This window comes from Notolabrus celidotus, chromosome 15, assembly GCF_009762535.1.
Source record: "Notolabrus celidotus isolate fNotCel1 chromosome 15, fNotCel1.pri, whole genome shotgun sequence".
NCBI lineage: Eukaryota > Metazoa > Chordata > Actinopteri > Labriformes > Labridae > Notolabrus > Notolabrus celidotus.
In genome coordinates, this window is record NC_048286.1 from 18,891,543 (window position 1) to 18,917,276 (window position 25,734).

Sequence of the window (25,734 nt, forward strand, 5' to 3'; positions counted from 1 at the left end):
ATAAAATGCCTGATTAAAATTATATTTATATTTATTTATTAAACCTGTGTTCTTTTGCGACTGTTTGGTCCTCAACATTAATAAATAATGATATCCATTCCCCAAACTGAAAAACTGGATATAGTGTACTTCATACAGTTTTAATAAACCAGCCTACTTCAAAACTGCTGCGAAGAAGAAGAAGAAGAAGAAGAAGAAGAAGAAGAAGAAGAAGAAGAAGAAGAAGAAGAAGAAGAAGAAGAAGAAGAAGAAGAAGAAGAAGAAGAAGAAGAAGAAGAAGAAGAAGAAGAAGAAGAAGAAGAAGAAGAAGAAGAAGAAGAAGAAGAAGAAGAAGTCTCATATTTGTGGTCAGTTGCATTACCTGTTTGCTGCCACAGGCCATGTTGTAGCCTTGATCACTATCTGCACAGGCAGGTCTGGCTAAATATCAACACCCTGAAGGTGAAAGATATGTACTCTTCTCTCTCATGGTTCTTTCTCCTTCAACCTTTTGTATGATCTGCTCTGAGGATAAGGTTTTTCCAACATAGAGAATCTTACTGAGTTCAGTTTTTGGTCCTACATCCCAGTAACCCTTACGATCCCATCCAATGACACACAACAACAAAAAAGAATTTGAAGGCAAAAAGACCAAATTGCATCTAAATGTGTTTTCTTCGGCTCATGCTACCAAAATTGCAGAAGTACCCTCCAAAACAAAAGCTTATTAAGATCTCTTTATTCTGTCTGGCCTTAGTGATCCTCCACCAGATATGCAGATGTCCATCTTCACTGTCCCTCTTCATCTAACTAATTAAAAGAAGAGACTGACTGATGGTGGACACTTCAGTTCAGCAGACTGGTACAGAGGAAATAAACCAAGTCATTCCTACTCTTTTTGCCACCCTCTGTATGATGCTTACACTGACCCCACGTCACAGGGTATTGGTTGGAGGAAAATTGATGATAGGTGGGTTGTTTTATAACAATATAAGTTATGTTTGATGAATCTGCAGCTTTTCAAATCACTGACATCACAGATAATAAAGTGATGTTTTCAAGCAGTGAATTGATATAACTTATGAATGTTTTGTATGCCTTGATGAAAAATGACATCAAATGTACATTGTAGATATGACATGCCAAAAGTGCAGGAACTTAAGTAAAACTAAATCTAAGATTACAATGAAATATGTCACCTCCTGCCATAACCTAGGGATAACCAGTGAAATCTATGAGGGACTCACACACACACACACACACACACACATACACACACACACACACAAGCACACGTGCAAACTAAAGAGTAATAGATGTACCCACAAACACACATAAAAATCACACAAAAACACTCACTGTTGAACACACACAGCAAGACTTCGAACCGTCTTTCAGACACTAACACACTCACTGAGATACGAAAACATAAAGACATACACTACATTCAACAGTCTTTTATAATACACATAAAGACCTGTTAATTGCACTCTTGTCTTTGTTTTGTTGTTGTTTTTAAATGATTTGCATTATTTCTTTCGATTTTAATCTGATTATCTTTTGTTCTTTGTCAGCACTAGTTGTTCTGCGCTAGTGCCTATAAGGTCTTTTGACTTATTCAATTATTACCTAAGAATGGCTCATTATCGTGTACATTGACTTTATTCAGATTTATCTCCGTTAATCTGAGTTTCATAAATATTTGAAATGGCCATGGAATCTTTATTCAATATTTTTTCAAGCATTTGTGTCACAGTATCTTTCTCCAGAGTCCTCTCCCGCCCATGTGCCTGGCCCCAGGCCAAGGTTACACAAACAGGCCACCTGTCCTTCTGCTTGAAGTAGTCACAGGTCACACGGTTCAGCGGGGACCAAGCGCTTGTTAAGGAGCCTTCTGTCAGAACCAGAAACCTTCAGAGTGCAAAAAAGGAACCAATGCTCTCTATCCTTCGTTTTTGTCTGTGGAAATGTATTCTTCCTCTTTCCCACTGTGGACAGCGATAGGCCGGTGCAGAAAAGCTGCTCAGGTGCTCATTTGTGACCACATCCTTGACTATGTTTTTTTTTTTATATCCTCAGGTGGACACAGACTGTCCTCACTGCTTGCAGAGCCACAGCCTGGTTCAAAGACAGGGGGCACTCAGTGGATTTCAAAGTCAGCCTTTTCTGCAGTCTGGAAGTAAGTACATGAAAATAAGATTGTCGATCCAGACTCAGGGTAAAGACCCAGCATGAGCAGACATTCTTGGCAAGAATGAAAAGAGTAAGCTGAGAGGCTGACACAGGGTCAGAGCTTCCTGCAGCTCTCATTCATTGGACAGTATGTATTTCTATAATCAGGGAACACTGGAGGCTCATGGTTACTTATGGGGTGCCATTTTCTGGAATGAATTGCATACAGTGCGAATCCCAGTCAGGACTGCAGGGCACAGGCACACAGGGCATTCCAACTTGATGTGTTAATCTTTTGCCAGAGGCATGTTGTGCAGTTGTTTCACAATCATATGTTTAAATGTGATACTGTACAATATGTAAGGGACAATGTACAGTGAATGGACTGTTAAGGCAGGGAGAGCAGAGGCCCTCGATCCATCATAGCAACCCGCTCAATGTATTTTATTATGCTTATCAAATGGCTACTTTCTAAACACTAATTTAACACAGAATTTAGACTACGAAATGATTTTAGAGATTAACAAGGTATTACATTTTTTAGCATTATGACTCACAATAAACCAATAATTATTTATGATGAAGTATGGCAATGGAAACAGAAGTTTCAGCTTGGATTCAGACAGGTATGACGGATTTGCAGCACTTCTCAGAAAAAGAAACACATGGCTTTTATTTCATTTCATATAGCACACAGGTCTAACATCTGCTTTTTACTCAAATGGAATATTTACATTTTGGATTTTGTTTTATCCTCTTGGAGAAAAATGCATGATGCAGCTGTCACTGGGTCTGCTTTCGAGAAATAGCAGACTGTAGAATGATGTATTTAACCAATCAGAATCAAGTATTTAACAAGGCTGTAAAACAAATAATTGAAGGTGTGATCTTCATAGGGATTGGCAGCAAATTATCTGAACAGCTAATCAAATAAATTATTTCAAGGCCTTAAAAAAGCCCTCTTTGAAACATGTTCAGAAAGATCTACAAAGCTGAGGTACAAAACCAGCATAGCAGCACATACTGTACGGCACTGACTGGAGAGGAGGCAACATATTTGTTCATCTTGTTGTCCCTGCTCCTGGAAATCCATAACTCAGTGTCACCAAACAAGCCCTATATTCAGTGGTGTTATAAAAAAGGCCACAACAAAACCAGTCGCAGTCCACAGAGACCTGAGGGCATCCGCTACATGAGGCTGCCTTCACAATTCTCACTCTGCGTGTCCCACTGCACAGTGACAGCTCTATGTTGGCTGACAGCACACCACATGTTTTCACCAAATCTGATGTCATGCTGATTCAATCAGAGATGCTGGGAGACATTTCTAAATATGGAGACACACACAAGCACACATCAGCTGAAGAGCTGTGTCTAGACAGTAAAGTGTTCCTATTTCCTCTTTCTGAAGATTTCTTCCAGTCTCTGTTTTTCAGATAGTAGTACATTTTTGATTCCCTAATTAGCTATTTTTCTAACTCTTAAAGAGATGTAATAATACAATGTGGAAAATAGCTTTAACACATTCTTATTAAGCCAGCTTACAGTCAAAGCCAACAACTGTGTGACATGAAAAATCTTTTTTATGCTGAGCAATGTTTTTTCCTTTGGAGCTGGTTTTTATATAAATGACACTTGTGAGGTTTGGCCAGTCACATCTGTCAGTACTAAGTGAGGGATGAACTTGTGAAGTTTTTGTTTTTCAAATTTCTGTCCCTGTGCTTGGCAAGCACTTTTTTGATTACAAAATGTAAGTGTTCTGTTTTTTGAGTTATAAAAATATTCAAAGATTACTTGAAAAAGAAAGTTGTTTTTTTAATTAAAGCTCCAGTGAGGAGCTGTCAGTCCATGTAAATTACGGCACCCTCTGTATACAAAGCACTACCTTTTGATCTCTTTCATTAATATGACCTGTGCACCCACAAGTAGTGCTTTTAACCAAAAAATCTCATCCTGCTTTATTCTCACTGTAAAGTTTATCACTTGCGGAGAATCACTGCCATGGAGAACTTAGCGGTTTTGGCAGCAAGCAGTTAGTTACTCACTTTGTCTGACCCCTACCCCTGGCAGCAGTTTCAGAAATCCAAAATAACTCAACAGTAATAGTCGACCTTCATGCTGATGGTCTTGTTTCAAGATTCAAGATTCAAGATTCAAGATTCAAGATTCAAGATTCAAGATTCAAGAAAGCTTTTTTGCCAAGTGAGCTCGCACAGACCAGGAATTTGACATGGTGAATGGAACACTGGTAATTAACAACAAGACAGTAAGGACACAAGACAGTAAGGACAATAAATACATAAACTTTGTGTTACATACGTAACACAAATCCAAATATTCTAAATAAGAATAAAAATACTATCTGTACAAAGAAAGGTATAGAAGTACTTTTAAAGACATGCTTTCTGTTTAATATGTCACAAAGAGGCATCAGTATTATTTTAGTCTGTTTCATAACCTGTTGAAAACTCTTCATAGGAGCTTTAAGTATGAGCTATAGGATAACAAACAATGCTGTAATGCTGCATCATTACTGTAGCTCTCTAATGTGGTTTATTTAACTAAAATGAAGCATTATTAATATTTAAAGCTTATCATTTTATGTTCAGTTTATATGATTGAAATGAAAAAGACAATTAAAGAATAGCTTTATTCTAACTTATTACTATGCTAATTATTTTAGCCTGATAATAGCGAAGGGAACATCAGCAAAAATATCAGTGTCTGTGTAAGATGTAAATGACTATACCTAAATACTTAATCTGCATGACTCTTTTTGTTATTAAAGCGCATCACTGAAAGATCTATTTCATGATGTTGTTATATCGAACAAGTACTGTACTAGAGAGAGTGTAATTTTATAATTTGGATTTTTCTTGGAAAACTTCCCTGGCCTCCTTTCAAAAGAAGAAATAATGGAAGATTAGCTCTAAAACGTATTACTCTTAAGCTTGAGTGCACATGAGCACCGCTGAGTCAGCACTGTTCTTTTGCTGAGGTAACAGGGAACAACACTTCAGCAATATAAACATCAAAATAAGTAATGTTGTATCATACTCCCCAGACAAGCTTAGAAGATAATAGCACTGAAGATAGCCGTTCCATTTTTCAGTAAGAAGTTTCAATGGTCTCCAAAAAATGACCCTGAATGATTACACTGAGATCCAATTAAAAACTCATTTCAAATCCAGATTTTATAGAGGAGATAAAATAAGTTCCTGATGGAGTAAAGTTCACCAACTAGAAGACATTTATTTAGAAAATGTGTAAATGGTGCATTGTAGTGGTTTCTGGTTCAATTCCCAGCCAGAACCTTTTGCTGCAGACCCCCCTCTACTCCCAATTCGGTCTCTCTTCGGCTGTCCCATCAATAAAGGCAAAAAGTCCCCCCAAAAAAATAAATTCAAAATAGGGAGCAAAAATAAATGATCTTCCTATTCCCCTTCCAACCTGTCTTTCCTGTTTTTATAAGCACTTATTGCCGTAGAGGTAGATATAAAGAGGAAGAGAGATTGGGTGATGCATGCAGTTTTGATGGAAACCAGTGGGGTGCAGGCCACAGTGTTTAGCTTCCACACAGCAGAGCAGCAGGAGAGAGGGGAGAGAGGATAGAAAGGACATGGAGGGAGGAAACCTAATCTCTGTTGAGAGCAGAGGGAGCCGAGGGGATGCGGGCAGTAGGGAAGACTGTGTTTGAAGATCATCCATGTGGACTGTTGAAAAGTGACACTACTACTATGTACTTCTTATTTTAAATAAATTAGTGGTCAAGACTGAATAAGGATAGCTCTTTTAAGAGAAAATACTTGCTACTTTTGAGCTTTCTCGTTTTTGAAATTGCTGATGGTGCTAGCTCTGCTAATGTCAGCCACACCAATTTGTCATTTTTTACCCACAGACTCTGTTATCACGAGTTTAGCTGTTTTTTTATTAAATCGTGCACAATTGTGACTTTCTTAGTGTCTAGTTTACCTTTAGACATTTGTTTATGAGATGGAATCTAGATTTCCCTGTATTTTTTTTTTCTTTTAAAGTTATACTTTTAGGCATTTTCACCCCCAATGTATAGGACATCTGAAGAGAGACATGTGGGGAGTGGAGAGTGGGGGAGGACATGCAGCAAAGGCTACAACAAGGGCTACAGCCGCTGTATAGGGGGGCGCACACTTAGACCGCTAGGCCAACGGTACCCCTAAATTTCCCTTTACATGACTAAGGAACTAGCAGCTGTAGAACATCCCATAAGTAGCATCTAACAATGCTAGCTAACATCTCTGTACTTGGAAAATATCAAAGCCCTTTATTGTCTTGAGGAAAACTTTGCATTTCCATAATAATGCTGAGTCACAAAGATAAGATGCATCCCACACCAACGCAAGAGCAGCACTGGACATAGCTAAAGGCTAGTGCTAACAATAAAATTTACTGTCCTGTTTTTATGTGTTTCAGCAGCCCTTCGATGAATGAACCAAGAGTCGGGACGCCCACATCATGTCTCTTGACGCAGTTATCCTGTTTAGCCAAAGGCCTCTGACATCCCTGTTTCAGCAGGGTTCAGCAAATGTTACAAACTTTGAAGGCCAACCCAGCTTATAAATTGTTAATGTACATCAATGTCTCTCACCTGTGGCCAGAAGGCTTACAATTGACTGTCTCTGAGAACAATAAAGGACAGTGAAAATCAAGACATTACTCCTGCAGATCCATTTTTGTTTATCATTGTGCAGTTTCTACAAAGCCTGAAGTTAAAAAATATGCACTTAATGTAGAGTCTAGTGAAAACCAAAATAAAGTATTGGTGTACATGACAAAACAAAGTCATGTCTCACCACCTTAAGAAGGCAATCCAGCATGCAGTTAATGCATGCATCAAGTCTTATCTGTCTTTGAATTCAACGACTGAAGGCATGAAACAATTTATTTGAACTTAAGAGAGGACTAAGTGTCAGAACATTCACGTGGAAAAAGTTTAGAGGACAGACGAGCAAGCAAAGAAACAGATTAATACGAGTTAAAAAATATATACTTATAAACATCAGCCTGTGACAGCACCAGACACAAAACAAGTCAAACTTGAGGCAGTGTGTCTACACCTCCACAGCTGATCGCCCGAGAGGCTGCTGAGTATCTCCAACACACTCTGATCATCAAACAGTGCCACAGCACAGTGTGACAGGTCACAGACCCATGGAGCTGCATCCTGACAGGAGAGATCGGAGGCAGGAAGTATTGTTCAGGCAGATGGAGCATGATGTCACAGCACAGTCACACACATACATCTTACCCTGAAAACATAAAGTATTTATGATAAGAAGTAAGTTAAGATAGAGTTAAAATACTTTTTAGACTATTACTCCTTTTTAACAGATATTAATAGAAAGTCTTCCTTCATGCAACACATTCCTGCTTTAAGGGTTTCAGATAGTGATAGCAAGGATTCCTACAGCCTAGGAGTGATTTAAGGACAATCTCAGAACAACTCTGAGCAAAGAACAGACAGCAACTTAACGAGGGGGCGTGGTTGACCCCATCGCAGGACACATTCTTTCTGGAGCTGTGATTAGTTGAGCCAGAAGCAGAGGGGAAAAGCTCTATTAGTGATAATGGGCATAAAATACTTGCACAGTAGCTTCTTCACATGAAGATAGTTACAGTATAGAACAGTGTATCCACACACAGAATACACCTAAGCATGCTGCCCCGGTACCCGCATACTTTACCCATTCAACCATATTACTGCCATCTAAATCCTGGCACACATCTTAGTAGATTTTGAAAACATGAGAGACCCCACACATGATGACAAATAAAGAATGATTTAACACTTTTGTTCTTGAAGTATGTGGTATGACTGTTGAAACTGAAAATCTTGCTAAGTTTCTTGCAGTCAAATATGACTCTCTCTTACGTCCATTCTTCTTTAAGCTTCGCATTTATTTGTGTTACCATGGCTATATTTGTTCTGCTTTCTTCTACTGTCAGCCTGATTGGCTATCGTTTAGTTCCATTTCACAATCCACAGAATGCATACTCAGCCCCACACAACAGGATTTCTGATTGTACATAGTGATAATGTTTAATATTCACAATTTCAAGCCGGGGCAGCCCCGATCGTCTTGCACTCACATCTCAGGACAGAAAATCCCTCTTAACACACCTCACACCACAGGATAATCTGGTAGAATAATCTCAAGAAGCATCCAATAATCAGGATTTTGCTGACTTTTGTCAGGAAAGGGAAATCCAGCTAACTTTTTTTGGACAGTGCGGGAGGTCCAGAAAGAGAACCAAATTTTGAACCAACCAGGACACATACTTGGCAGTGAATTCTCAATCATGCCCTCAGGTCGGCGGTACTGTGTTCCGGTGCGGAAAACAAACTGCTATGCTAATTATTTTATTCCTTCCGCCATAAGGCTGCTAAATGCACAACAGGCAGAATAAATCGAGAACTACCAAGTATCCTGCTTTGCTGTACGGTCACTGGTTGCAGTAGTTGCTGATGTCACAACGTGTTATTTATTTCCATGACTATATATTTTGTACTATGGACAGGTTGACTGTAAAACTGATTTGCCCTTCTGGGACTAATAAAGTATTCTGAATCTGAATCTGAATCTGAAGCTCAAACCAGCCAGTTTATTTTGTAGAGTGTACCACCCTTAAGATTGATAAACTAGTGTGTGATCTGCACTTGCTCAGCGCTCCTCTGTAAAGGATCAAAGTGAGGTGGAAATTGTTGAGTTTCTCTTTAAACTAATTGATTGCAGTGTGACTTCTAATGTTAATATGAACCTTCTAATGTTGTTATTTCAATCATTTAGTACAGCTTGTTGCTGCCAATGTTATCTGAACTCTCTACATATACTACGTTATGAATAGGAAGCCTGCCTACTTGTGTCTCACCTGTCGTAAGAGCAGAATTGAGAGTGAAAGTGATGCATTTCTTGAATTGTAATATATCAAAATGTTAAGATAACTGAATATCTAGTTATACTGTCTTGTTGAGTTGGCTTGGAGATATGAGCCTGAACATGATCGCTGCATGATCCAATCTGTAGTGTGTAATTAACTTGCCGTCAGTGTTTGAAGAATATTTCTCCTATCTTACCGTCTTTACTCTGTTTTCTCCTCTGCTTGAGAAACTCTCAAGTCTATTAAAAGTCCTCCTCACTGCTCCCAACACTTTTCCCTTTAGGAGCTTGTGATATGAAAAACTTGAATCTTTCTCCTATCTAGCCTTATATTTTAGGGGATATTCTCTCAAGAATTTTCTTTGAATTCTGTGACTGTGAGCAACTCTTTGAACAAGAAAGCTTCATGAATATGGCAACTGCTTGGTTTTCATTCTTATAGAGGGACCTTTAATTAAATTAAAGGGTTGAAACTCCAGCAACACTTATAGTTTTAAGAACAACTTTATTCTTAGACCTTTATTCTTAGGTCTAAAAATAAAGTTGTTTTCTATACTACAAGTGTTGTTGGAGTTTTGACCATTTTAGACTTTAACTCAACTCTCTCAACTCAACTTTATTTATATAGCACCTTTCATACATAAAAACATGCAGCCCAAAGTGCTTCACAGAATAACAGAGAGACAGAAAACAACATCAATGGTAAAATGATGAAAGGCAAGATTATAAATAAAATACTTAAAAATAAAAGAAAATCAATACAGTAAAATTAATAAAAGAAGTAATAGTGGAAAGAAAAGTGAAAATAAGGTAGAGTTAACAAGATCAGATGAACACAAGAAATAAATAGATAAATAAATAATTACATTTTATAAATAAATAAATACATTTTATAAATAAGATAAATAAATGTTAAAATAATGATAAAAATAATAATGATTAAAATAATAATAAAAATAATAGAAATAATAAAAATAATAATGCAGTCCAGGGCTAAAAATCAACTACTCCAAATTAAAAACTAGATAAAAAAGGTAAGTCATAAGTTTACTTTTAAAAACACCCAGAGAGCTCACCGTTTTGATGTCCATAGGCAGAGTTCTACAGCTTAGGGGCGTAAAAACAGAAAGCTCTCTGGCTTGTGTGAGACACACACACACACCCACACACACACACACACACACTCCCTCTATGTGCACCTTGTAAGTCTGTAAAGTTGTGCCAGAATCCTCCACTCTAACCATAATTCAAGTTTAAAAATCACAATTTCCCATTCAACTCATACTTTCTTTCACTTTTTTTTTTTTATCACTTTGGCAGCTTTTCCCATCATCACGTCCACTGAAATGTTTTGCTTCCACATTTTTTTTCTACAAACACAGTCAACAGTGTTTAGGGGTCTAAAAGTATAAACTATAATGGCTGTATCAGCCATCATTGATTTATAAAATGGGAAGTTTAAAAAATGAAAGAGAAAGTGAAGCATCTTTAGCGCTAAAATTCAAACCCTCTGTCAGTTGCCTCCGTCTGGCACTTACAGTGTTAATTCATAATCCCCCTTGTTAAATCGGATTGTCAGCATCTTGTTAATTATGCAGGAAAATGTTGTTTAATGAGTTCATCCACCTAATCAACCATCTCAGCAAACAATAAGAAAATGTGTCCTTGCACTTGTGTTATAATTAGAGTTTCCTGTTTGTTAATCCTGAGCGGCACATCCATATAAGCCTCAAATCACAGATAATTGAGTCATGAGTGAAAAAAGGAAACTTTTAGAACTGTTAAGGGAATATGGACACACTGGTAATTTAAGCTTTTTCTTGTATTTCCTCTTCATTTCCTGGTAGATGTATGCAACATTTTGATACTTCTTTGATAACAACAGTGTTGTCCCTTGTGTCGCACTGAAGTTTAATAATCTGGAGCCTTTAATTTTCTTTCTTTTCAATATACAGTTCGAGCAACACCATGGACTTTTCTTGATGTAATTGTCGAGATATGGTGCAGAGACCAAATCAGAAACAGACATCAGCAGGGTTTATTATTAGTCTTCTATCGCAGCAAAAACACAAGAGGCTTTTACTCTGAATAAAGTATGACCTCAGCGTTTCATCTTTATTATTTTATAGACAGCAGTGCAAGTTTGGTGTTGCACGTTGTCAGCATGCACTTGGCTTTCCCATTTCCTTTCATTTTCTCATCGTCTCAATTTCAGCCTCAGGAGAGTTATTTTGAGAAATAGCTATTTGGCCGAGAACAAACTCTCGTTCATTGTTGCTGTTGACTTTTTGGGTATTCGACCATGTGGCAGAGAGAGACACCATCGGCTCAAATGGAACATTCAGCTTTCAATGATTCATTTTCAAAAGCCAAAAGAAGCAAATACTTGAAAGAATCAGCAGGAAACTTAAGAGGAAACGCTTTTTAGACCAAATAAAATTGCTCTTTTAAGGAAATTCAAACAGAAAATAAACCCAACCTGCTCAAACCAACAGTGGCCTAGTCCAATTTTGACTTAGACCTCATGGCAAGAGAAATTCCCTCATTAGCCAGTTATTGAATACTCTGAGTGAATGTTGACTGCTCTACATATTTAAGGAGGGATCAAAATAAGGATGAATAATCCATACTGCTTTGCACTCACATATTGTGCATACTGTCTTCAGCATCTTAAATAATTCAGAGTATTTTAAATACCTGGGTTAATGAGATTATGTTAGCTGTGTTTCACTGCAGCTCTGTGTCAACAGCAGCTCTGCACCACACATATATGAGAAGATACTGTAATGACGCAAACTGACTATTACACACGGTCAGATTGTAATGTCGGTGCTTAGGGTGCTTTCACAGACTGTAGCTTTTTTCGCTTTGCTCTGATTCACATGGTAAAATGATATTCAGGTCTTTTTGTGTTCACACTGCAATATTACAAAGTGGGCCAAAGCACATGTTATCACAGGGCTGTCTTGACGCCATTACATCATAGTCTCTCACAGTTTCCTTTTCCCAAGTGCTGGTTGTATTACTTTGCATTGTGGGAAGCTGGCCTTAAGTTGGCAACTAACATTAGCTAGTTAATCTACCAACAACGTGAGTTTTGGTTGACTTGGAGCAGCAAGGAGGTCAATGCATCATCAATCTTTGAGCAGATGGGCATATTTTTTAAATGTTGGTCAACACTCACAAAAATTCATAAGTGTACAAACTACTGAGTCAGTTCAGGAACGAGAGGGGCTTTCACTGCTTTCACTAAACTCCGACAGTAGTATAGGAAGGTACAAGGCCATGTTGGCAAAAGTAGCAGATCCAGTGATGAGAGGGAGAAATTCCTCAGACTCTACAAAAAAATTATCAGAATTAAACCACTTGTTGAAGCACTGATTGTTGACTCCTGTGACATTGATATGGCGAGCTCCATCTCTTCTGGTGATGTTGAATTGAATGGGGACTAGGGATGTGTGTGGTTGGACAACTTAAATTCAAGCTTATGTTTTTTTCTGATGGGTTTTTTTCTGAGGTTTATCACTACTTATCATAAAAAGTGAGGAAACAATCTACTGCCTTGTATAAAGTGTAGAACTGTGCAGAACCAAAGAAAGAGGCTTTAAAGTGGAGGGTGAAACGTGTGTTTTAAAGCATATATGGCGTGTTCATTTGTCTAAACCTTATATAATATAGCCATATTAATATATGTCAATATATATATATATCTTAATATCATGCATGCTTACTTAATAACAGTCTAACCTGCATGTTATTTATTCTCTCTAATAACAATTCTGTTATGTACAAGTCAGTTTGCAGAAACCATCTGCAACTGCATACTCATTGAGTAGTTAATACTAGTGTGAGCATTTTGTATCTGCTGTGACTAGTTCCTGTGCACTCCTGGCTCGAGGTGTTGTGGTAAAATCTGGCACCGGCACACAGAGCGATGCGGGGGAATCGACCCGCTCCAGTGCCACCAACCACGCCAGGCTGCAGCATTTCCAATGCATCAGCCAGAGCAGCGAGTGGAACCAATGCTGGTGTGATTAGTCTGGCTGGGGGGTAAATGAAAACCATTATCATGTTTTTTTTCTCTCTGTAGCATCCTCATGCAAAGCACAGGAGAGGTGATTTGAATTGCTAAAGCCTCGATGGTGATGCTCATTTGCCGCTGGACAATCTCTACCGGTGGAAGCGCTCTGCATGCTGACTTTGTTTTTGTTTTGGTTTGTGTCCTGAAATCATCATTTTCAACTGTGACACTCTCAGTGGGCTTGTGTTTTTTACTGGTTAGGTCCTGTAGTGTAGCAGCCTTGTCATTTTGGTTAAAATTTGTCAGCTATGAACAATTTCATAGCTTTGTCACCAAAGAATTAGTAAATAATCCTAAAATAAAAACAACATATCTGCACATTTAAAATACCCTAGCTTATGCATTGGTTGTATTCTTGCAGATATTCACAAACTAAGTCTTGAAACTTTTGTTCAGGGACTAATGTCTGCACATACTCAATGATCTACTATCTGAGGAATGGGTTGTTAACAAACCTATATCTGATAGTACTGTACTGAGAAGATTTCTGGAAGAAAGTCAAAGTTTGAACTTCTGTGAACATTTCCTTTTCTGCAAGCATCTGCCAACTTTTAATGAGCTCCGTATCTGAAACTTCATTCTATTTCCTTGATATGCAAGGCTAGATTGCAATTACAGCCTCCAATATGTGTTAACTCGAAGTGAATTATAATGTTTGAATATAGTCCTGAGTCTGCAGCCTCAGGGTCTGCAAATACAGGACTCAGATTTGAGGTGTCTAACATAACCATTATTAGGGTCTAACCCTAACCCTAACTATTGCAACAACACAAGGGTCCTAGAGATGTGGTCCCAGAATTGTGGTCCTGAAATTGCAGCCTCTGGGCCTGCAGGAACATAATAATGAAGCCTGCTGATATGTGATTGGTCAATGCTGCACGCTCTGTAACCTTCTATGCTGAAAATACAGAACTAAAGAGCGATTCTACATTTTTTTAAGTAGAATTTGAAGTTAAAGACAAACTTTGGCCTCCTGAGGCACCAGCGTGATACTTTTCTGGTTTGTTGTTAGTGTTCCATCAGATGAAGTGAGGGAGGTTAACAAGGGGGAGGACTTTTCGATTTATAGAATTTATTGCCTTCCAGAATTTTGATAAATTTGAGTGAGGGTTGGGGATTAAAGCAAATACAATTTGTTTTAGATGGTAAGTTATGTCAGAAGTCAAACTGCCAGCATGGCCAACAGATGTCTTTTGTCGGACCATTAGTCCCTGTCGCTCACAGTGGATGAGTCATGTGTTTCACAAGATGTTAGCATTTCATTAGTAACATTTCAGCTTACATTGCAAATTTTCAAAAAGTTGCGCCAGGTTCCTCTAAATCCTGAAAGAACTGACTGTATGTTCTGTAATTGCTCGAGATAGCTTATTCCAGAAAACAGAATACTAGATTTAATGACAAGGAATTTTGCTCTGAAAATTCAATCAGCTATCAATACAATATGCTCTGCTATTTTTAATGGAAATAAAAATGTAAGTATAAATTCAAACTTAGAAAAGCAAGTACAATATGAAATATTGTGCTGGTGCAACATTCTTAATGGAACATTTGCTATTGTCCAATTTCTGTCTCCCCTAGGACCCCTCAAAAAAGGCAACAAATGTAGTCTGCCTGGTGCAATCTTTACTTGTAAGCAAGCTTTGCCTGCCAGGGATGGCAGAGGCTTGATTAAAAAAAGGACAGTTATGGAAAAGTGAACACTCTATTTATGAACAATATTCTGGCTTACATACAGGGTATGTGAGATGTGAGTTATTATTCTCTTTTAATGAGCAGCGAGGAAAAGCTTAATAGTCCAAAAGGGACCTGTTTACAATGATGAAAGAGACTTATCCTAAAGACGACACACTTCCAAAAAGGGAACAAAAGCTTGTGCCGAAGAAGCCTTTCTTTGGCAAAAATGATAAGCAACGGTTTGGACAACATGCAAAACAAGCTCATTGTTTGCAGGAGAAGACAAAAAAGCAACAATGCGTTGCAAACAATGCAAAATGGCAGACGCTGCTGGAGCACCCTGTTTTTAGAAAAAATTCCGGCTGGCTTCCTGGTGTTTGGCTACACCTGTTTTCTGTTTAATTGTTGTGGAGAAAGGCCTCTCCCTCTTTCTTTTTCAGTCTTCCCCCTATTACTCCCCCACCCATTCTCTTGTTTTCTCCTCTCTCCCCATTTCATGGCTGGGCATCCTCCCATGTATAATTCATGAGTGACATGCTTGTTTTACACACCACGTACCAACAGCCATGTTGTGCCGCCCTGAGGGGGTCTCAACTATGCCAGCCTGTAATCTGCTTACATACAGAGCAACCAGCTCACAGCTCTCCTCGCCAATTACACTCAATTCCTGGAATGGCCCTCTCCCTGACACAAGGTTGGTTGTGATCATCATGTCCTTCAACACGGCAAAGACAGAGAGTGTAGCAGCAGCACAGAATATGTGTTTACGTCTCAGGGGTTTGTAATTGGTAGAGTGCTCAATGTTTGGGGCGCCAGAACAAGCAGATAAAAGCACCTTTTTCAATTTGATAGTTGGTCTACTGAACGCAAGGTTAAAGGGCCTCACTATCGGACCACAGAGCTCATTCCCCAAGTTGAAGACTGAATGCTATGTAGCTAAGTGCTCACATTTCATTCTCCACAAACAAAATCATCATAAAATGCAACACACGCACTCCGCACCGGCACAAACGCTACACATAGCAGGTAAATGGGGTAGAATGTAGTGCTGTGTAGTGGGTAATGAGTGCTGATTGTTTGTGACGGGGCTGTAGTAAGGCTGATTTCCCAGCTGAGGAATGGGGGCTTTGTACACATCACAGGGCTGTCAGGGAAAAAGACAGAAAATGGGCGCATGCTTCAGCGCTCTTCAGAAATAGACAGCCAGAACCACTTCACTGTTTAGCTTTAGACAGCAGACACTGGCAGGGAGTGATGATGTGAGTGTTTTAAATATTTTGTGATGCATTTCGAGCCCTATTTGCATAGAAATGTGCACCCGGGTGTTATACATTTGAGATGTAGAAAAAAAACATGGCGGCTATCAAATGGCACAATCAATTACTGACTCATAGGCAGTATTTATACTGAAATTTGCATGACACGTAGGTAGAAATTTATGTGGATTTTATTTTTTATTTTTACTGTGTTATTATCACCCCAGGGATTAAGTATTGATTTTTTTAAAACCATCCAAGGGCTTTAGAGGAGCACAAATGTAAGGATGCTTCAAAAGAATGTAGGCACTTTTCTTAGAATCTAGAAGGCTGCTGTGAAATGTAATGATAATGGAGCAGAGTGTTGCTGGGTCTCTGTAGTGATCACAAACAGATGCTTTTTGGATACCAAAGATGTGCTTAGCGTATTCCATCTTATAAAGACCTCATTGCATTGGTAAAATATGATCTCTGTCAAAAATGTATAACACTAATTCCACAAAATGTTGGGATGTTGTGTAGGATGTTGGTAAAAACAGATTTTGATGCTTTTTAAAAATCATTCAAGCTCCATATTAAATTGAGAGTAAGGCAAAGACAATGTATCAAATGTTGAAACTGAAAAATTATATTGTTTGTGAAAAATATATGCTCAGTATAAATTAAGTGCATGAAACACATTTCAAGATAGTTTGGAGACACTAACAAATCGATGTCATTTCTACAGTAAAGTTTAACAATAACTTCTTGTTCTGTCATTTTACAAAGTATAGCTGTAAGTCGCAATGCATTATAGGGTCTGAAATAACTGCAGCTGCTGACAGCATTTTCCACTGTAATATATTGTAAAAGTATAGGAAAGTTGTGTTCTAACTGTAGATGATGCAAAATACAATTATATACTGTTGGTATCGTACCACGCTTCATTTGAGATGAGAGCTGCTGATGAAGAAAGAAGAGGGGCTACAGCGGACGCCATACATCCATAATACGCAAGTTGAATATAACATTAATGTTCCAAATGTGACTAGACATTGTTAGGTTTTAATTTGTTTGAGTCATTTGCAATTATTTAAACTAAGTCATGGTTTGAACGTAGGCAGATTCTATCCTCAGTTAAGCTGAAGCTAGCTAACGTGACATGCATTAAAGTCAGCCTTATTGCCTGCCGAACAGGGGGACTTTCCCTTCAGTGTTATTTTTGTCACCCGACTAAAATCTAACGATGACTACATTAGCCTGTAGCTCTGCCATATTCAATTAGCGGCCCGTCGACATCATGCGGCCCGAATGCAACCCTCGAGTGATTGTGACCTGGGTCCGGCAAGAAAAACATCTTTTACTAACACTGACAAGTTCTTAAAAAATTCCAACATTATTAAAAACATTGAATGCAACATTTATCGTAACCTATCAACTAACCCATAATGCATTGTGTTGTTGAGGAGGCGCCTTTTGAAAAGTTAACATTAGCAGTTCTGTACAGGTGAAAATAGCATGTCTTTATCTATGGTCTTTATCTACACTAAAACGAAAAATCGGCAAGGAACATCGTCTATTTAATCCTGCGTGGACTGACAGGCACCTTTGATTAACAAGTGAAATGTTTGGCAGTTGAATACATAATAATTTCTAGTAGAGATGATCGATAGCTCTGCCACTGCCGAAACCGCCCGGTTGTCTGTGGATCAGCTGTGACCGCTGACTGGCTGATCAGCTGAGAGAGGGTAGCTGTGGGGACACAGACGGAGCTACAAATTAACCACTGCCAGTGTGTGCGCCAAGTTAATGTGCGTCCACTAGAAGTGCGTTTATGTCACTGGCAGCCTCAGATTGTTATTATAAGTGTCTGACAATATTATCAAAAGGAGCTGCAGAGCTGACAGCTGATGTTAACGGAGGTTGTGTTGAGTTACATTATGGTGCGTTCATGTTCTAATCAGTAAAATGAATTTTGGGCAATGTGAGACTAATCCAATATGATGTGTGTGTTTAATACTAGTCTCAATGGTGGATAAATTAATTACTATTTAAGTGTTGTGTAGATTATAACATTTGTTTGGAAATCAAGCAAAATTATTTTTAGCTTTGATCTGTGGGTTCATAACTCTGCCTGACTCATCGGAGTTGCAATGAACACCAAAAGCACCTGAAACCTACAAAACCGAGACATACCACAAATAAATACATAATTACTACTGACTTCAGCTCTATTGTAGTTTTTGTTAATGTTCTGACACAGATTTATGTTTGACATCAGGTATACATTTTCACTACAGAGTATAACTTTATATGCATTTTTTATTTTTATTGTTGCCAAAGTCATGGCTCAGTTTTATGTTGGAGCTGCTGAGAGCTCAACTCTCAGGCGTAGGGCGTCCTGTTCGGCCCTCAGGTGGGAGATGTGCTTTTGGCTTTGTGTCAGCTTGTCAGAGTAAGACTGGATCTCTGTTTCAAACTTCTGCTTCTGGTTCTCAGCCTGCTGTCGGAAACTAAGTACTTCAGATGTGTACTTGTCATTCAGCTCCTGGTGTTTCGCTTCGTACCTCTCCAGGTATTCTAGGAGTTGGCTGACTTTGTTCCTCTCCTCCAGAATTGCTGCTCTGAAAACACCCACGCCCGTGGTCTTCAGCTCTTTGAGCTCCTCGTAGTCTTTCTGGGCATTGAGCTTAGTGTTGACTCTCTCCAGTTCTTTCACCATCATCTGCTTTTCTTGGAGGGCACTCTTCTGCAGGTCAGCCATCTCCTGTGCCATCTTCTGGCATGTGGCATGGTGTTCAGCCTTTAAGGCCATGATGACGGACTGGTCTCGGGACACTTTGTCAGCTTGAGTCTGCCTATGTTCTTGAAGCTCAAGCTGAAGGGCTTCCACCATTTGCCTGGCACTGATCATGTCGTTTTCGTAGCTCTGTTTCACCTCTACCATTTCCTGACAGATTGCATTGTGCTCCACCGTCAAAGCTGCGAGGGCATCCTTGTAATGTGACACGTTGTCAGAGTGAGTCTGGATCTTCTGAAGCTCATGCTGAAGGGTCTCAATCTGCTGCCTGGTACTTTGGATCTCAGCGTGAAGCCCCTTGTTTTCCTCTAACATCTCTTGACAGATAGTATTGTCCAATGTTAGAGATGTTAAGTCAGCATGGTCTTGCACCAGGTCAGCGTGCACCTCCATTTGTAACTGAATTTCACATTTGAGGGTCTTCATCATCTGCATGGCACTGAGCATGTCATCTTTGTACCTGACACCCATCTCATTGTGAGCAGCTTTGACCTTGTCCAGTTCTTCTTGCAGTAGTTTGTTCTTGTTCACCTCTGCCTTGAGATCTGCTAAGACCTTGTTACTGGTCGTGGGGTCTTCTTGCGTTGCTTCAAAGCCATTAGAGGTCTTCTTTATTTTGTCGGTGCTCCCTAAGTGCATGAGATAATTCTCTCCTGTGCTGTCACCCAGGAGTCCCTCCAGATATTTGCACCTGTTGATGAATGTCATTTTGAGTTGTCTCTCTTTCTTCAGTTGTTTCTTGGTGATATCCAAGTCTTTACTCTGCAGCATTCTCGCCATCTTCTCTCTATAGCATTGGTCCTTCTCTCTAATCAGCATCTGATTGAGCTGGTGCACATCTTGTTGGAGTTTGGATGTGGACAAACTCCAACAACACCTCCTATGCAGGTTGGTGGCCTTTATCATGTTGCTCTGCGCAGCTCCTCCTCTAAAGGACCTCTTGTTCCTGTTGAGGTTTCTTGCGTGCGTTTTCACATTCATGTTGTACGGCTCTGTCAGTTTTCTCAATCAGTCTCTCTTGGAAAGGTTTGAAATGATCCAGTTGTCTGGTCAGTTGCCCTCATATATAGAAAAGACCTGTCCTTTGGTCTTTGAGTCACAATGACACATTCTAAGCTGCAGGTTCCGTCCATGTGACACTGTGACACTGTGACACTGCTTGTTTACATTCAAATCGTACTCTGTGATTAAAATGGAGGATAGAGCAATCTGAACATGACCAGAACCCAGATTAAAATGGAGGCCCCACAAACTATTTGCTTGTTTTTTTTTGTTTTTGAAATTTCACTAGACTTGTTTTTAATATTTTTTGATAGGTATTTAGTAGTGATGGGCAAATGAAGCTTCATGAACCATTAGTTGTATTTTTTGACTCCTCTAGATGGCGCTCTTGGTTTAAAAATAAAGGCTCAATGAATGGCAATATTGTGTGCTTTCAACCCTTTGTTGAACAGAGAGCGCCATCTAGAGGGCTCAACAAACACAAGAAAACGTTCATGAAGCTTCATTTGCCCACCACTAGTATTTACAGTTAAGCAGGAAATTTTTCATACCCCTGGCAGATTTTGACTTAAAATTCTTTTAATACAACCAGTACATTTTTTCTTGACTGGAAATGACAGGCATTTCCCAGGCGGTAATAAGACAATATACAAGAAGCATCATTGTGGAAAAAAAAATTTCTCAGCTTTTATTTATATTTGAACAAAAAGTGGCACGTCCAAAATGATTCATACCCTTCTCAATAATCAACAGAAAAGCCTTTATTGGCTATTTACAGCAATCAAACACTTCCTATAATTGTTGACCAGCATTTTGCATGTCTCCACTGGTATTTTTGCCCATTCATCTTTAGCGATGAGCTCCAAATCTTTCAGGTTGGAGGGTCTCCTTGCCATCCCCCTGATCTTTAGCTCCCTCCACAGATTGTCAATTGGATTCAAGTCAGGACTCTGGCTGGGCCACTGCAAAACGTTCATGCTAACCTTTTCTTCACCATTTTTGCTGTGTGTTTTGGGTCGTTGTCGTGCTGAAATGTCCTCTGGTGCCAAAGGCCAAGTTTCTCTACAGACTGATTTATGTTGTTGGTGAGGATCTTGATGTAGAGTGCTTTTTTCATGGTGCCGTTTACTGTGATTAGGTTCCCTGGTCCATTGGCTGATAAGTACCCCCAAAGCATTAGGTTCCCACCACCATGTTTGACAGTGGGGATGGTGTTCTTAACAACAAAACACGGAAAAAGTTGTGTAATGCTAAAAATATAAACACCTGGAGGAACATATCCCAACAAGGTTAAATTGCAATAAGTTAGTGACATGACTGGGAATAAGAAGGTTATTCTAGAGGCTGAGTCTCTCAGTTGTAACGATAGGAAGAGGTTCACCACTCTGAGAGACTGTTAGAGTAAAAAGATGAACACTTCAGAATAATGTTCCTCCATGTACAATTAGAAAGAATTTTAGGGATTTTCATTATCAGCATACAATATCAACGAAAGATTCAGAGAATCTGGAGAAATGTCTGTACAATAGGGCAAGGCTGAAGAACAATAGTTAATGGCCATGATCTTTAGGGCCCTAAAGCAGCACTACATTAAAACAGACATGACTCTGTAGTGGAAATCACTGCATGGTCCCAAAATCACTCCCAAAATCCATTGTCTGTGAACAGATTTCATTGCTGCATCCACAATTTCAGGTTAAAACTGTACTTTGCAAAGAGGAAACCTTATATAAACATGATACTAACCTGTGGTCCTGTGGTCTGATGAGTTAAAATTTGACACTTTGAAATCATGAATCTGTTCTCGAGAGGAAAGGGACCACTCAGCTTGTTTTCAAGCCCATGTCATGGGTAGGTTACACATCTGGGCACCTTTAATATACACAGGTATGTCTTTTTTAGGAAATGCCGTGCATTATTCATCAAGACAATGCCAAACCACATTCAGCTCATACTACAAACAGCACGGTTGCAACACAGTGGTAAACATTCGCCTGTGCCAACTTTTTGGCATCTCATTTGAAATTTAAAAATGTCAGTTTTAACATTTGATATGTTGTCTTTGTTTTTAATCAAATACAGGCTTAAAATGATTTTCAACCATCAAAATCTGTTTTCATCAACACTTTACACAGCGTCCCAGTATTTTGGGAATTGGGGTTGTATAATGCTTGGGTCCTAATTTAAGCCCAAGTCCAAGGTTTCTGCAAAATGAAGTCCTCTTTTTTTTTTTGTAGAGTAGTAGCTTAAACACCAAAGATAGTTTTAGAGTGGGTTGGTAGGACGGTTATTTTTCAACATGCAAACCTACCTGCAATGATAGATATTTTCCTTATGCACTGATAGGTTCCAGGGTTGTAAACCAAATAGATAAATTGTATCAGACAACTGTCATTAAATCAACACTTCCAGATTGGCTTCCAGATTCCTGAACTGAAAAGATCATCAACAATGACAGCTCAAATAGAAATCTGACCATATTTCAAGTAAAAATAACATATTTCACATTCATTGGGCTGTGGGGACACAGACGGAGCTACAAATTAACCACTGCCAGTGTGTGAGCCAAGTTAATGTGCGTCCACTAGAAGTGCGTTTATGTCACTGGCAGCCTCAGATTGTTATTATAAGTGTCTGACAATATTATCAAAAGGAGCTGCAGAGCTGACAGCTGATGTTAACGGAGGTTGTATTGAGTTACATTATGGTGCGTTCATGTTCTAATCAGTAAAATGAATTTTGGGCAATGTGAGACTAATCCAATATGATGTGTGTGTTTAATACTAGTCTCAATGGTGGATCAATTAATTGCTATTTAAGTGTTGTCTAGATTATAACATTTGTTTGGAAATCAAGCAAATTTATTTTTAGCTTTGATCTGTGGGTTCATAACTCTGCCTGACTCATCAGAGTTGCAATGAACACCAAAAGCACCTGAAACCTACAAAACCAAGACATACCACAAATAAATACATAATTACTACTGACTTCAGCTCTATTGTAGTTTTTGTTAATGTTGTGACACAGATTTATGTTTGACATCAGGTATAAATTTCCACTACAGAGTATAACTTTATATCCATTTTTTATTTTTATTGTTGCCAAAGTCATGGCTCAGTTTTAAGTTGGAGCTGCTGAGAGCTCAACTCTCAGGCGTAGGGCGTCCTGTTCGGCCCTCAGGTGGGAGATGTGCTGTTGGCTTTGTTTCAGCTTGTCAGAGTAAGACTTGATCTCTGTTTCAAACTTCTGCTTCTGGTTCTCAGCCTGCTGTCGGAAACTAAGTACTTCAGATGTGTACTTGTTATTCAGCTCCTGGTGTGTCGCTTCGTACCTCTCCAGGTATTCTAGGAGTTGGCTGACTTTGTTCCTCTCCTCCAGAATTGCTGCTCTGAAAACCCCCACGCCCGTGGTCTTCAGCTCTTTGAGCTCCTCGTAGTCTTTCTGGGCATTGAGCTTAGTGTTGACTCTCTCCAGCTCTTTCACCATCATCTGCTTTTCTTGGAGGGCACTCTTCTGCAGGTCAGCCATCTCCTGTGCCATCTTCTGGCATGTGGCATGGTGTTCAGCCTTTAAGGCCATGATGAAGGACTGGTCTCGGGACACTTTGTCAGCTTGAGTCTGCCTATGTTCTTGAACCTCAAGCTGAAGGGCTTCCACCATTTGCCTGGCACTGATCATGTCGTTTTCGTAGCTCTGTTTCACCTCTACCATTTCCTGACAGATTGCTTTGTGCTCCACCGTCAAAGCTGCGAGGGCATCCTTGTCATGAGACACGGTGTCAGCTTGAGTCTGCCTATGTTCTTGAAGCTCAAGCTGAAGGGCTTCCACCATTTGCCTGGTACTTTTGATCTCAGCGTGAAGCCCCTTGTTTTCCTCTAACATCTCTTGACAGATAGTATTGTCCAATGTTAGAGATGTTAAGTCAGCATGGTCTTGCACCAGGTCAGCGTGCACCTCCATTTGTAACTGAATTTCACATTTGAGGGTCTTCATCATCTGCATGGCACTGAGCATGTCATCTTTGTACCTGACACCCATCTCATGGTGAGCAGCTTTGACCTTGTCCAGTTCTTCTTGCAGTGGTTTGTTCTTGTTCACCTCTGCCTGGAGATCTGCTAAGACCTTGTCCAGTTCTTCTTGCAGTAGTTTGTTCTTGTTCACCTCTGCCTTGAGATCTGCTAAGACCTTGTTACTGGTCGTGGGGTCTTCTTGCGTTGCTTCAAAGCCATTAGAGGTCTGCTTTATTTTGTCGGGGCTCCCTAAGTGCATGAGATAATTCTCTCCTGTGCTGTCACCCAGGAGTCCCTCCAGATATTTGCACCTGTTGATGAATGTCATTTTGAGTTGTCTCTCTTTCTTCAGTTGTTTCTTGGTGATATCCAAGTCTTTACTCTGCACCATCCTCGCCATCTTCTCTCTATAGCATTGGTCCTTCTCTCTAATCAGCATCTGATTGAGCTGGTGCACATCTTGTTGGAGTTTGGATGTGGACAAACTCCAACAACACCTCCTATGCAGGTTGGTGGCCTTTATCATGGTGCTCTGCGCAGCTCCTCCTCTAAAGGACCTCTTGTTCCTGTTGAGGTTTCTTGCGTGCGTTTTCACATTCATGTTGTACGGCTCTGTCAGTTTTCTCTCTCAGTCTCTCTTGGAAAGGTTTGAAATGATCCAGTTGTCTGGTCAGTTGCCCTCATATATAGAAAAGACCTGTCCTTTGGTCTTTGAGTCACAATGACACATTCTAAGCTGCAGGTTCCGTCCATGTGACACTGTGACACTGTGACACTGTGACACTGCTTGTTTACATTCAAATCTTATTCTATGATTAAAATGGAGGATAGAGCAATCTGAACATGACCAGAGCCAGGATTAAAAGGGAGGCCCCACAAACTATTTGCTTGTTTTTTTTTGTTTTTGAAATTTCACTAGACTTGTTTTTAATATTTTTGATAGGTATTTAGTAGTGATGGGCAAATGAAGCCAAGTTTCTCTACAGACTGATTGATGTTGTTGGTGAGAATCTTGATGTATAGTGCTTTTTTCATGGTGCCGTTTACTGTGATTAGGTTCCCTTGTCCATTGGCTGATAAGTACCCCAAAAGCATTAGGTTCCCACCACCATGTTTGAAAGTGGGGATGGTGTTCTTAACAACAAAACACGAAAAAAGTTGTGTAATGCTTAAAATATAAACACCTGGAGGAACATATCCCAACAAGGTTTAATTGCAATAAGTTAGTGACATGACTGGGAATAAGAAGGTTATTCTAGAGGCTGAGTCTCTCAGATGTAAAGATAGGAAGAGGTTCACCACTCTGAGAGACTGTTAGAGTAAAAAGATGAACATTTCAGAATAATGTTCCTCCGTGTACAATTACAAAGAATTTTAGGGATTTTCATTATCAGCATACAATATCAACGAAAGATTCAGAGAATCTGGAGAAATGTCTGTACAATAGAGCAAGGCTGAAGAACAATAGTTAATGGCCATGATCTTTAGGGCCCTTTTTTTTAGGAAATGCCGTGCATTATTCATCAAGACAATGCCAAACCACATTCAGCTCATACTACAAACAGCACGGCTGCAACACAGTGGTAAACATTCGCCTGTGCCAACTTTTTGGTATCTCATTTGAAATTTAAAAATGTCAGTTTTAACATTTGATATGTTGTCTTTGTTTTTAATCAAATACAGGCTTAAAAGGATTTTCAACCATCAAAATCTGTTTTCATCAACACTTTACACAGCGTCCCAGTATTTTGGGAATTGGGGTTGTATAATGCTTGGGTCCTAATTTAAGCCCAAGTCCAAGGTTTCTGCAAAATGAAGTCCTCTTTTTTTTTTTGTAGAGTAGTAGCTTAAACACCAAAGATAGTTT

The 25,734-nt window shown here is 39.3% G+C and overlaps 1 protein-coding gene and 1 long non-coding RNA gene across 6 annotated transcripts in view; both read right to left on the minus strand.

Annotated features, from left to right (window-relative positions):
* The window catches only part of LOC117827101, a 117,367-nt gene that overhangs the window by 67,455 nt on the left and 24,178 nt on the right, over positions 1-25,734 (minus strand). The window lies entirely within an intron of this gene.
* Positions 18,360-24,586, minus strand: LOC117827099 (GRIP1-associated protein 1-like). 5 transcript variants are annotated; one of them, XM_034703571.1, is made up of 3 exons: positions 24,043-24,586; positions 23,917-23,979; positions 18,360-19,410 (listed from the first exon to the last, which is right to left on the minus strand). In XM_034703571.1, exons 1-3 carry the CDS (start codon positions 24,466-24,468, stop codon positions 18,412-18,414), a joined length of 1,488 nt encoding a protein of 495 aa, XP_034559462.1. In that variant the 5' UTR covers positions 24,469-24,586; the 3' UTR covers positions 18,360-18,411. The 5 variants fall into 5 exon arrangements, with proteins under 5 accessions (XP_034559462.1, XP_034559465.1, XP_034559461.1 ...); XM_034703574.1 differs by lacking the exon at positions 23,917-23,979 and having other exon boundaries at positions 18,360-19,347; positions 23,980-24,586; XM_034703570.1 differs by having other exon boundaries at positions 23,917-24,586.